Raw genomic sequence first — 14,773 nt, forward strand, 5'->3', positions numbered from 1 at the left:
TGAGTGTCATGGCAGATTCTTGTGCCTTGCTCTCATCCGCTTTATTCTCAGACTGCTCTTGAATGCCCGCTAGGTTGGATTCGGCAGGATGATGCAAACTCTATACAGACAGCCATGTCTGCTGGTGGAGTCAGTTGCATCTAATTTGAAACATCAAAAAGTTTAGAGAACTAGACAGGATCAGAGGAGAATGATGAGACATAGCTGCTTTTGCTGAAACAAAAAGTATCTGTAGTGTAAATTTGCAGATTAGAGACCTTTGAACAGGCAAAAAAAGTCTTACATACAGTAGAGGACATGTCTTCCAACTAAAAATGTCTTCATGCAAGAATGAGTGAGGTCTCTTTTTCTCTCAGTTTTGAACACCAAATTTTCAGACACTGACACTGTAGTAATTTATTTCATGATCAATTTCATTCTGTTTGTAAAGTGCTGTCATTCATTATTTCATCTTACAAGTGAAACTGAAAATGTCTGATTCTATTCTCTCATTAAAGCAACAGACTTCACACAGTAAACAACTCTTAAAGATAATTGCTACAGTGCAATAGAGACAACGGCACATATTCACGCATTCAACAACACCTCCTGAGTGTGCATTCTCACCCACTTAGACAAACACACACACACACACACACACACACACACACAAGCTATACACTCCTTTGTACTGTAGATAACATCAAGTAGCTAATGTGATTTTTTTAATCCTTTGTGGTGTCTGTGTTTAATCAGTCGCCCACTTACACTTATGTAACAACTAAGTACATGGTATTTTAACAGAATGATCAACCATTTAAGTACTTGGTAATAAGGGTGTTTTAACATTAGGCATGAGGGTGACAACATAGCTGGTTCCCTTTTCTTAACTGACACTGACCAAAGGCATTAATTACATGAACTTTCTGCCAGGACTGCTTAATCCTGCAAAAGTAAAGTGTTAATAATTGTTCATTTTACACCAGCTCTAACATGTACCTCGCTGGTTGTTATTGACTTTTTGGCCTTTACCTATCATATACACCTGATTAAAAATGGTGGTTGTTCTGGAAAAATATGTTTCCTACATTATCCATTGAACGTGGTGAAAACATTTGTATTGGTACTTAAAGCCACTACTGTCGTAGTGGGGAAGCCTACACTGTCCATCCATCTTAAATTCAGGACCTCCACCTGGATGAATGTAACAAAACTGTCTGTCCTCTGATTTGACAGATTGATACTTTGTTGAGTTGAATCCAATAAAATGCAGCTGTAAAAAAAAAGGGTAAAAATTCATACTTATAGTTTTTAGCTTGTGTTTCGCTGTGTCAGACTTTGTGAAACCTCACTGTAGAAAATATTTTAATTACACATACACAAAATATTACTACTGTAACTTTTTACACATGTGCAAATTATATTTGTGCACACAAAATCTTTGTAGTGCTACAAAATGTAAAAAATAATACATTAACAAACTCAAAATATGAATGTACTTTATTTTCTTCCTTATAAAACATTTCCAAAGTTGATTTGTTGAATATTTTAAATCTTCAATTGTGAACATTAATGTTTGCAAGCTGGCAGACTTCTACGCTGCCGTTCTTGGTGCATAGCTACGTTTGTTGGCATGTCACCAATACCAACTGTCGATCAGTAGAATAGGTCATTGATGGTAGGATGTGTGCCCCCTAGGGTGTGCATGTAAATAAAATGGGGACCCACTCATAAAACCATTACTCAATAGCACTACTAGTGGTCAAAAACTCTACATCATACCTTTTCATGCAGTTACAGAATCAGGCTTCAATGTATGTGTTAAGTAGTTCATCATGAGCTGTGTTAAAAAGTAAATGTATGACCTTGAGAACAGCAGCTGACAAAACAGTCATCCTAAAGTCCATGTCGCAGCTTTTCTGAGGCTCTTAATCATATGATGCTGTTCATCAGCAGAAGAAAGTCCAACATAGATGAGAAAGACTTAAAGTGCTCAGTGAAAATGGAAATTGTAACATCTACATTTCTGTTAGTGGATATTATCTTGCACAATGCCAAGTGAAGAGAAAAGCAGCAGAGCCTCAGCAGCCGCTTCAGTGTCTACACAGGATGGATTGAGACATGGGATGCTGAATGCATGCTTGGGGTCATGTAAGAAGTGAGTGAAAAAATAGCCAAAACACCTACATATGCTGTAAGATGTGCAAGACCGACAACTGAAAAATACAGCTGAAACTTACATAAGTCGTATAAGTTGTTCGGAGCTATTCTACTATACAAAGCTCCAAAACAGTTACTAAATGCATCTTGTTGATTGTTCTGTCATGTTCATCATCAGTTTCAAGAGATACACCGCTGCAGATAGATCACTGTCTGGTTGGGCTTCTAGCTACAAATATAAATTAATTGTCAGCTGATGTTTTCCAGGCTTAAATCTCATAGTGAGCTCATGATATTTAGCCAAACTGATCATCAGTCAATCAATAATCAGAAAACGGTTTATTTCCATTTATTTCCAAAGCATTTTCTCAATCCTTGTGCCCCCACCTCAGAAACAGAATACTGTACATTCCCTCTACAGTGGAGTGCTGTTGCACCTCTCTAACCCTTTTAACTTTATTACCCGAACACCTGGTCTTTGCTCATCCAGGTACTCAAGGACTGGGTTATCATATGCCAGCTCTACCTTCCTCTGGGCTGACTCCATCTTTGGGTCAATAGAGGATGTCTGTGCTGACATGTCCTCTTCTTCCTCTCCCTTCCCCTCCTCACATGAAAAGCTGCAGCACACAGTTGCCTTGGTGATCAGGCGGTCAAGCGGTTTGAGAGAGCGCATCCACTGAGGGAGGAAATCCCAGGTCTGGAGCTTGGTTGGCAGGTGACGGGGGCTGTGAGCCTGCATTAAATTTATCATGGCAATAAAGATGATCACGCCCAGGAAAGGAGCCCCGACCCCGGCCATCACCCTCCAGCCAGCCAGCGAAAGACCCAGCACCAACGAGGGCAGCAGCAAGAAGCAAAGGAGAAGATACAGAACTGCAAACCAGCGGTACTTGGCAGTGCGCTCACCCAGGACACGAGCCATACTTATGGGCAGACGTGTGAAGGGAAGAGGATACCACAGCAGAATGCCAAAGACGTTAAAGAAGAGGTGACAGAGGGCGATCTAAGTCGAAAGAGAAGACAAAGTGATACAGTATGTGAGTGCTGAAGGTCATAATTCATCACAGTCATTTTTTTCAGTGTTACATCCTCAGAGGCCGTCTTATCATGTAGCATTCATACCATAAAGATAATCCTATGACATGATACGGCTCTAATTTTCACAGTTCTTACATCAGCACTTTTCCCTGGAGCATCCACTCATTTGCCTCAAAAGCTACTGCTCATACATTCACGCATAAATCCACCTTCATAAATATACATTGCATTCAGACATTCTTATTATCTACCATGTGTAGATAATTCTCTGTATCTCTATAGGTTTATGTTGGAAAAGATGTTTATCCATGCCCTTGTTGTTGTCTTGCCTTCGGTGTTCATCGATGTACCTACAAGTTCTTGTTTCTCCTGCAATTTTAAATGGTTGTTACTTATAATAAAACATTGGCCTACTTGTATAGCAGCAGCCAGCTTGTTCCCTGGACTCGCTAGAGCTGCCAGCAGGGCTGTGGCAGTTGTACCGATGTTGGACCCAATGGTGAGAGGATAGGCCCGCTCCAGACTGATCACACCAATACCTGAGTGAGAAAACAGAGACATGCTGCATCAGAGACCCTGATAGCTATTCACGCTTATTCTTTAGAGAGTCGTGGAGGGCTTGAGATGATTCTAGTGAGCATGAGGCATGAGGAGGGGTATATCCTGGGTAAGCCACCAGATAATCACAGGGCTGACCAGAAACAGACGACCATTCATACCTTCTATCAATCTGCCTGCTGAAATATTTGTGAATAATCTAATACTTTCTGCTATCAGTGCAATACCATAATCAACTGTCAAGATAGATGATATGACAAAGACAGTAAAGTGTCAACTTCAAAGTGTATCTTTGTCAGAAATTCCAGCAATTAATTTTATCAAGCTACTGTACACTAATCCATCTTGAAAAAGTGGAAATAAGTGAGTGGAATTCACTTTCTGAGCAGTTGATATAATCTGAAGTTACAGGATAAGAAGTAGTATAAAAGCACAGCAAAAAAAAGTGCTGAGAGCTTTGCTGAGACATGAAAAATATTCTCTAAGATATAAAAATAACAATTTGAACAATTCCAATTCATCAGTAAAATTACATCACAGATTAATAGACAAAATATACAATTATTCATGCTTGATGTTTGATATGAATGAAAGTCAATTTACAAAAAAAAAAAAGCAACATTGGAAGCATCGAGGCTAACAGATAAGATGACTAGTGACTGCCTAATCTATGTAGTAAAAGGTCACAAACCTCAATCAGTTGATATAAGCAGGTTTATGGCCTTATTTGGCCCCATCAATTAATTATGTAAAACATTAAACAAGATCATCCAAGTTAAGATACACAGTGGCGGTGGTTTCAAACCACAAACCAGAAGCAGAATCCAGGCAAGTATCATGGCTATGGGCTGCACATTACCCATGCACACTCATGGATAACATCTAATACTCAGTTAGGGTCTAGATTAATTAAGGCATTACAAGAGACAATGAGTTGTGGTATGCACAGATTTGATCTTAACTTTTGTGGTATTTATCAATACCTGCCTACTTTCCAAAAATGTAAGTGCCCTCTACCACACATAAGCCAAAAGTCAAAAAAGTCAACTTCCATTTTGTGGTGTGAAATATATATTTTGAATGATGATTTAATGGTGATGGATTTTCTTTATGAAAACAGAAGAAGAATTGTTTACTAATTTAATCATTTTAAATGTTTAACTTATTAAATATGATTAGCACTATCCTAAATGACAACACATTTAGACCAATATACCAGGACAACCATGCACACAAGTTTACTGAAGTCACTTTTGGGGTATTAGCATAGACTCCTTAACCCTAACCATAACCACTACTTGCTTAATGCTAAAACTTAACCTAAGTTTAACCACTGACCCAAAAATCTGCGTTTTACCAATTGAGAACATGATGTTAATGGTTATGTGGTAATAATAATAATAATTATTATTATACATTTTGGTATTACATTGTAGGCCTATACTCAAGGCAGAAAACTTTTAGTGGCATTTATTTGATAAAGGACTTTTTATTTCTTTATTTTCTTCCTGCTTTTTAAAGTTTAATTTATATGTTTGCTTAATTTATTTTGAGAGTGTCATAAATTTGTGTAAAAATTGGATTACATAATATCTGTTCTTGATTTTGTAGGACCAATTCTGAAATGATGTGTGCTTGGGTGGATTGCCTTGATGATCCTGGCACACTCTAAGAGGTGGATGATGCACTGGAAGCAGATGCAGCTGATACAAAATAAATACTGTCAATACATTTCATTTAGTCATATACCAAGTGTTTTTAAATACATATAATGTGGACTCACTGAAACCATCAACTTAATTAAATTAATCTTGAAGATTAAAAATTGGGATTCCAGTTAACCATTGTCTTCAGATCTTGTTAGTTGAATTGGAGGTATACTGTGTGGTGCTGACAGGATGTTTTCTGGCTGTGGCAGGTCACTGTCCAGCTGAATGTCAGACGGCACACCCGACAGAGAAATCTCTCTAATGATGGTTCCAATGTGCTCATCCATGTCTGTTGTTTTGACAGTTTCCTGGCCCCCTCCCGTGACTGTAATAGTGTATCTGGCAGCAGATAGTCGCTTTTTGGCTTCCATTTTCAGGTCAAACCATTTTTTTACTTTCAGTAAGCACATACATCATTGATTAAACTGGTGATCTCTTGCCATGCTTTGCACTTTTATGAACCAATGACCCCACTGCTCATACTTTTTGTTTTTGCTGCTCTTAAGTGGCATTTTCCTTTTTTTAAATTTCCCCTTTTGTCTGAGTTTAACATTACCTGTCAAACTGCAGTGGCCTGTTGGTTTGTGGTCTATATTGTATTGGTGGATTTCCTTATGCTAATTCCAAATTGCATGGCATGTGCATCCAATTTAAGATCAAACGTAATTCATCAACATACTCAGGTGGGTAAGAAAATATTTGGCTGTCAGTGCACGTTTCACAAATCCCTCTTAGTATTTTCTTATTTTCTTCTTATTGCTTTGTGCAACAACAAATATAAGAGAAAAATAAGAAAACGTTCACACATGAGGCCCATTCTTCCTGAAGGCATGAACTCAAATGACAGGAGACATAACTGAAGGGTCAGGATGAAAAAAAACAACACACCAGTCCAACCTACTGACTGGACAGATGCTGGGATCGCCCCGGGACTATAAACAGTACAAGACCCCCCCCCCACCCCCCACCCCCAATGCAAGTAAAATAAAACAAACTGAGCAGCAGAGCCAAGTGGTGTTTGTGAATGTGATCATGAAGGAATTCAGCTTAATAAAAGTTTATTTTGGTGCTGACATGGGATAATAATTGTTTAAGAAACTAAACCTAAATGACCTGCTTTATTATTTAAGTTCAGTTTAAGCTCATCTGATTCTCTCTTGATTCACAGTCTAGTTTGGATGAGAACATGTGACTCCCTCAGGTCACACTTTTATTAACAGCTGAGCTGAGGCCTCAGATGCATCAAAATGTAAGACTACTCTCTACAGTGTTTTAACCTTCTTGGCCATATGTTTGCCTTCTCATGACTTGTAACCTTTTGCTGCTGATTTCAGTTTTGGAGTCATTGGAATTAGTATAATAATCTCTGATTTATCCATTCTCACTCTTCCACTATGCTGTGGGTTATTTCTGAATTTCCTGTGCTACTTTGCAGATGTTAAAGCCAATCAGCTATAGCACCATTTCCTCTGAACAGATGACCTCCACATGTACAGAATACATATGTGTCATGCTGGAATTGATCACAAACACTTTATTATATTGTATACTACCTCTGAATCATAAAGAAAAATGGCATACAATAAAAATGTTAAAGTGACAGAATAGTCAATTGTCTAGGGATGAGTGTGAGTATCAAATGTTCATGCTGCAAATAGTGTTGCCAAAAGTATTAGAGTAAATGATACTATCATGATAATCATCCAACTTTTCGACATACTATAATTATAGTAAATTACTTTACACCATGATTAGCTTGGATTTAATTGAACTGAACACAGAAGTAATATTGCTGTACCCTGCTAATTACAGTACATAAAAAAGAAAAGCAGGCTGGTTGTTTGCAACTCTCTGTCTCTTTCTCTTAGATTCAATGCATGTCCTGATCTGTTTTTGGGTGTCATTAGGTGTAAATGAACCAAAGGGAGTTTGGTTCTGTTATAAAATGTGTTTTCTTGTAGTTTATAGAACATATAACATGAAAATGGTGTTAAGAAACACAGTAAACAAAATGTCTACAGTAAAAACGGTGCACCTGCACATCTTTACTATCATCACTTTACTTAAAATCTGACATGAATAAGACTTAAAGTTGCTTCTCGATATACTGTAGATACTGATGCAGAACTAATGAAACTACCATTAAGCACTAGTAGTAGTAGTAGTATAAGTATTAAGATAGAGAGATATACTTATACTTGGGACAACTGCTGTGGATCAAATAGCTGTTTTATTTCTCTTCATCTCTTCTACTGTAAGTTAAATTGATATTAGTCAGTATTATAATGGCTGGGGTGTGTAAAATGCTGTCTTCAGCCTGCGGGGGTCACGGAGATGGGTGCTGGATGACAGTGGTGAGGACAATAAATCAAAGTTGTGCAGTAAATTACAGATGAAGCAGATTTCATCAGTTCCAGATGAAGAACTGACAGATTTGCAGCAGCAAGGGTTAGAAGATCAGTCACTGATGTCAGCTTGTCTTGGAAGGGGTAAGTCAAACAATGAGACAAATAAAAAGCAATTTGGTATCTTTCTGGCAGCTACAAATTTGACAAATTTGCTAATTAGTTTAATTTCTGTTAAGTGCTTTCCTATGTCTTACTGTGGCTTTACATGTGACTTTACTCCATATCTCTTGTCAAAAGACTGTTATGTTAATCACTGTTGCATGTTTTCACTGATTTTTTGTCCCTCTGTGCCAAAGTGTTTTTAAAGCTAAGCTGTCATGTTCATCATAATAAAATCACATAGTTCCCCAGAAATAAAAAATGCATATGAAGTGTTGATAGTGAACATAAACCTACTCAAATTGATTAATATTAAATGCACATATCTATTTATTTATTTGCCATCAAAATGACAGATGTCATTTTGCTCATGACAGATGTTAGTATTATGTAAGTCTTTGGTGACACAGTGTTGTATTAGTGGGCGTCATTATATTTCATGTAAGACAAATTATAAATCTGAGGTTTCCATAAAAGAAATGAACAAAAAATCCAACATAAAAATAAAATGTTGTATACATGTATGGCTTATTTACAGCATGCCATAATTAATATACAATTGTTTTCATGAATTGCATGTAAATACTGTGCATTTACACATTTTCTCATTGTTAGTCGAGGCTGGTATTACTCACCTACCAGTGGAGTCATTGCTGAAGTGAATACAGAGCTACTCTGGACCACAAATGTCACCCCTGCACCCACAAACATAGCCACGTATCCTGCCAGCCACCCAAACGGATATGGCAGGTCTAAAACAGTGTAGAACAGAAACTTAAATTACACACATGTACTGACTATCAACATTGAAATGTCTTCATTATCAAATTCACCTGTGTTGATGACTGTCTGGATGGCCTTCGCTACTTGGCCTTTGAGAAGAGAGTTCAGCAGCTTGACCATAAGCAGCAGACAGGTGCAGAGGATGACCAGGGAGCCTGCCAGGAGAATCAGACCCACGGTCAGGTCTGACAGCTGGGTAGACACAAACAAATGTGTACCTGCAGATTGACAGGACCAAGAATGATCAAGATATTAACCCACAAACACCCACTTTCATTACATTGACTGAAATACTGAGAGAAAATGCATAGGCTACTTGAAATACATAATAATGCCAGACAGAAAATGTAAGAGTGGGTGGGTAAGAAATATTACTGAGTTGTAACTCACATCTTTGCAAATGGTCATGGTTGGGGCTACAGCTTTCAGGACTAGTGCTCATATTTCTATTTGCCTGAGAGAAGAGAGAAAGAAGCAACTGATGAGAAGGCAAATTAGCAGCACAGTTTTTACTGGCAGCAGTGACAGGCTCTATTTGGCGCCAGTGTGTGATACAATGTGTCTGCATACGCAGGAGACAGCGGTGGAGATGAGCCATTACCATAACGAGGTCAGTCTGGCACCATTCTTTCACCAGGCTCCTGTTCCTCATGTCCTCATTTCCCAAGGCGAGCCCCGTGATCACACACTTGTCGAGCTGTGGGTGAAAAGGAGAACTATTTTTCACCTTTCAGATTCCGCAAGTTAAGACCTTTTGATAGAAATCCGAACTTCAGTTTCCATTTCAACGAGTGCCTTGCTGACGTGTTCCTCCACAAGACACTTTGTGAGCTGACCTGCAAACTTTTGCTACGCCTGTAAAGCTTTACAGACTTACTGCTCAAAATTTTTCCTAATATTTTTTTTACACAATGGGTACATAGAAGTAGACAAAAGCAGGCTTCCCATGTCTAGACGACAGTTTTGTCTGCTGAAGTGATTAGTGCCTCTGGTACATTTTTCGAGCTGTAGCTATAGTTAGCTAAACAAGCTAACTTTTTAATGTTTCAGTCTGACTTGTTTTAAAATGAGAATCTTGTCAGAGGGGTCTTAAATATGTGTTTGATGGCTACATATATGATATCTAATTCTGAACTCTGTGTAATGAGATGTCTCATTTTACAATGTACATCTAACATCTATGTAAATCAATGTAAGTCAATGTAATCCAAGTCTTCCTGTATCCAGCTCTCTTTATACATCCATGTTTAACATGCGTAGGTAAAGTTGCTAAGCTCTGATTGGACAATCACTGTTTTGAGGGAAGGGTATGGTGACCGATCTGTTCCAAAACTGGTGTTACCTGTATGATTAGCTTGGTGACTGGTTCAGTTAGGACCTTGAGCAGCTCAGGTGCCTCTTCCCCAGGTTGGAGACTGAAGCTGGTGACAAGCAGGTGCGACAGCCGGGTCATGAGGCCACTCACCACCTCCAGCGGCAACAGAACCAGGACTGACAGCCAGTTGAAACAGTCATGGATTGTTGCCCCGGCAAAAGCACTACAGTGGGTCACAATAATATTCTGTGTTAACTAAGGTCAGCCATCAGTGTGATCAGCCACTCAAAATGATTGCTTGTTAATCTGCTTTTCACAGCTCAGCTTTTTTGGATGTGTGATGTAATGAGCATTTACTGGACTCAACGTGTGACTATATTATAAAAGATTAATAAATTATGTTTATTTAACCATCCGTCACGGATTAAATAACATGCCATCTGTTCAGTGCCCTATCTCTTCATGCCAAAGGGTTACTGGTGTGGGATCAATGTGGATCAGTGCCTTTATTGTCGTTGTTGTAGAAATGACGCTTGATTGGAGGCTGAAGCAAAGAGGCAGTGAGCAGCTGCTAATGCTTTCTCTTCACCCTCCTCTGCTATCTCCTCTGCACTTTTAACACTTTTATCCATCTTTCCTGCAATCCTCCACTTATCCTCTTCACTTTTCCATTTCAATTTCTTCTTCCCTGCTTCTTTGCTCCCCCTCCACTCATCCTTAGCCTTGCCAACCTTACTCACCGTTGAAACTCAGTCCTCTCTGCGGCTTGCATCATGGCGACGATGGTGTTCGTGACTGAAGTCCCAATATTGGATCCCATGATGACTGGGACAGCTGACCTCACTTCCAACACTATGAGGTGAGACCACACAGAGAGATACATTTTACTAGAAAATCATCTTGAATTTTTGAAAAGTCCCCCCCCCCCCCCCACCCCCCCCGGTCTAATTGGCAAGCTCATCTCAGGAGCTTAAGTAAAAAAACAGTAGGAAGCAAATATCACTTATTTTTCTCTTTCTTTACTCGAAATATAAACTTCTCAATTACATCTGTATATGTTCAAGCCTTAATCTTATCCAAAATACGCGGGAGAAGAAAGCAAACCTTAGCAACAAAGTTTACAGAACAGATAGCTGTTTGTGGGCATGTGTGAACAATCTGACATCTTCATCAAGAGAAAGTAAAAGTAACTTTGCAAAAAGAGTAAAAACAAGAGAAAATCACATTGCAAATGCGTAAATGTGTGTCTTCATTGTGAGTGTTAACGCATTATGCACATAATTACCACACATGATCTTAGACATTTCAGAATACAACACGAGTTTTAATGGAGATGAGAGGTGATTGTCATTTTCAGGTGAATGGAAGCAGCTTAGCCTTTACTCTCTGCAGCAGGGTTTATTGTTGATGAAGCCCATAATGATGATGACCTCTGGGACACATGCATACAAGCACACACTCATACAAATACACATTCATGCTTCTGCATTTCTTTATCTCTGATAATTACCCATAATCATCCTCCTCGCTCTCATTTAGAAAGGCTTTGGCAACAGAGAAGCATCTCTGGCATACTGATATCATTCATTTTAACCACACGGACAAAATATGGAAAGACCTTGGATCCTGTGCTCATTTTAAGCAGACAGGTCATAACCTTATCATGTAATGGTTTTACAAAGCATGATAAACTGTAGATTAAGATGGTCGGAGATTATAGGGTGTGAAATGGTTTGATTTTTTAATCCCTCTGATCACACTCTGCCCTGCTGGATTACAATAATTCTCAGGTGTTTTTTTACAAATAATCATCTCAATTTCAAAATGGCAATTTTCAGGTCAGCCTCTCACAGTATGCCATTATGATCACACAAACAAAAATTACACATTGCTTTATATACATAATATATATCTTATTATTTGCCACATACCTTAAAAACACATCTATGAACCACACTTTTTCACTGTGTGAAGCGTTCCTTCATCATGATGATCATGGGCACTGTGAGTCAATCCAATATTCACTGTCTTGTTGCTTAAAATATTCACTAAAGCATCAGACCCACAGCTGTTACCAACAAATGTTTCCTAACAAAACAAACTGTCCAGATGTTTTAAGAAATTATTTAGTCCTCTTAAAACTGAATATATATATATATATATATATATATATATATATATATATATATATATATATATATATATATATATATATATATATATATACATATTGACATATAATAATACCAGCTTTATTCCTTAAATTATTTTACAAGATACAGTAAAAAAAATTAAATACTTGGTACTTCATCTGTTAGTTTGCATTTGACTGCTGCAGCACACTAATGTATGTGTGTTTATATAAATAAATAATACACATTCTACTTACACATGTATGCATTTATTATAAGCTGTATTCACTAATTTGGTCCTTAGTACTTTGTAGCAAGCCAAGTAGAATAATTTACTGTATTCTCCATAGGTAATTGAGCATATATTCCTGTTTTCTGTAATATCTTATAATATATTTGGCCTCACCTTTGACCTTTTTAAGAGAATAATCTCCTGCAGAGACAAACAGACATACACTGTATATACACTATGTACACACATTTGTACATAGTGTGTAGAAATTTGGTTAGGATGGACATGTTTCCATTTATTTAGATTTTTTAATAACTGTACTGCACTATGTGGCCCTTGCACAATTAAACAAGCTTTCATATGCCTACTCACGTCCAGAGGCCACTAGACTGACGACGATGGAAGTGGAAGTGGATGAGCTCTGAACCAGCACAGTAACCAAGATCCCCACCACCAGCCCCGCCACAGGGTTAGACAGCACCGCATTGTCCTGGAAAATGTCCCCTGCTACTTTACCTGGTGAAATATTCCACCCACACACACATTAAAAAAAAACTCAAACATGACAGGGTTGGCAGCCAAGAGCAATGTTAAACATGGCTTAAAATGTTTGTTTCCCTAGATTCCACAAAGGTCAGCAGATGAAGCAGTACATGCAGTACATTACGAGGCAGTGCCTGAGTAGTGTAGACAGTACGAACTGTTCTGCAGTGAGTCACGTTTTTGTCAAACATCAACTGGCTGAGTTACTATGTGCCCACTGAAATGTAAGTGAGGGTTATAGTACTTACCCCCTGCTAATTGGAAGGCCGAGCTCAGAGTGTCCAAGGAGCAAACAAAAAAGAAGAGGAGGATGAAGAGGAGAGGGATCTTGGATAGATTGATAATGACTTGCTTAATCCTGTTCGAACTTTCTACTGAGGTTTGTTGAGAGGCACCTGTTCAAAACAGCAACAAGGAGGGAGTTTAGTCTCACAGTGTGGCCTAAATATCTGGGATAGAGAGCAAAGTTGACCTATATAAAATAACAGTGAACATAAAAACGTGGTATGTTTCTGGCCGCTACACCGCACCTTAGTAGGGAATCTCACATGTAGAGAGCAAAGTCATCTGACATACTATGTTACCCATATGTAGCCAATTGCTGCTGAGTGACAGCAGGACTTTGCCTTTGTTGCCCAGCTGCATGATCCCACCGGCTCTGTGCTTATCTTTTGAGCGTGTCCTTATCTAATGAGCATGTGGCGCAGCTTCTGCTATTATTCACAGAGATCGAATCCACTGCCAACCAAGGGCTTGAATGTGTGATTCTCCTCTTCATGCCACTCTTGTACCTTTCTCTTTAGGGAGTCTGTCTGCCTCCTCGAGTGAAGGTTTGTTGGACTGGTGATTGGTATGTTGGCGGTATCCCTCAAAGCTGCTGGTCAGGTCAAGGGTGGAGCCGATGCCGGACTCCCTGTCATCTTCTAGTGGGAATTTGGGCTGTGAGGAGAGCTGAGTGCTGTGCATCCTCAAACCTGATAACACAGAAGACACTACTCACTTAGCTGGTGAAGATATGCTTTGAAGCATTTCAAAGACATAAAACAAAGATGGGGAATTGAAAATAATAAGTTACCATTGTGGTCCAGCCCTGTGGTCCTTCCAGAGGATACTATAGTTATAGCTCGAGAGGACATGGTGCTTTGAGTGCTGTGTGGGGAGATGGATGTAATTAAAATCACAAGATGACACAGCGGAGCAGAGAATATGAGAGTGAACGTGTTTATCAGCCACCTGCAGTGGTAAAAAGATACCAAAGGAGACCAACATGTCTGTCCATCATGCCATCTCTCACTACATTACTGAGATCAACAGACAAGCAATTAGAGGAAAAGAAAGGCGGCCCACATTATTTGTTATTGGCAGCTGTCCTCGATTTGAGGTCAGATTGCACACTTTAACCACACAAACCACGAGGCATCGCCTATAGCCTTTCAACAAATGAATGCCTTGTCAAAATCAATAAGGAAATATCAGTATCTATGTAACTTGTCTTGTCCTCCATTTCCTGCAGCTGCAAGTCAGCACTTAAAGGGACTCTCCACCATCTATAGAACAGTAGACTCCCTTCAAAGATTTTCACATTCTCGACTTAAAGAGACCATTTTCCCTCTTTTCATGTCATCCACTTCACCATATTTTGGGGACTCTAGTGGAAGAGGGAGTACTAATGTGTCTCTTAAAAGCAACGAGGATGGAAGTGAGTTCAGTAATTACAGCAGCCAAAATAACAGTAATTACAGCCAGTGCATCGTTCTCATTCTGTGTTGCATCCTGCTGCAGGTCCTGCTGTGCACAGAGGCCCCATTTACATA

General features: G+C 38.9%; 1 protein-coding gene across 1 annotated transcript; it reads right to left on the reverse strand.

The window, feature by feature from the left end:
- Positions 1-2,554: 2,554 nt before the first annotated feature.
- slc34a1b (solute carrier family 34 member 1b) lies at positions 2,555-14,095 on the reverse strand. Its single transcript, XM_053323564.1, has 12 exons — positions 14,035-14,095; positions 13,751-13,933; positions 13,208-13,354; positions 12,789-12,932; positions 10,793-10,904; positions 10,080-10,275; positions 9,339-9,434; positions 9,128-9,191; positions 8,788-8,955; positions 8,590-8,706; positions 3,595-3,719; positions 2,555-3,145 (listed from the first exon to the last, which is right to left on the reverse strand). The coding sequence occupies exons 1-12, from the start codon at positions 14,093-14,095 to the stop codon at positions 2,555-2,557; spliced, it is 2,004 nt and encodes a 667-aa protein (XP_053179539.1).
- Between the last annotated feature and the right edge of the window lie 678 nt (positions 14,096-14,773).

The sequence above is a fragment of the Scomber japonicus genome, chromosome 8 (assembly GCF_027409825.1).
Source record: "Scomber japonicus isolate fScoJap1 chromosome 8, fScoJap1.pri, whole genome shotgun sequence".
NCBI classification, from domain to species: Eukaryota; Metazoa; Chordata; class Actinopteri; order Scombriformes; family Scombridae; genus Scomber; species Scomber japonicus.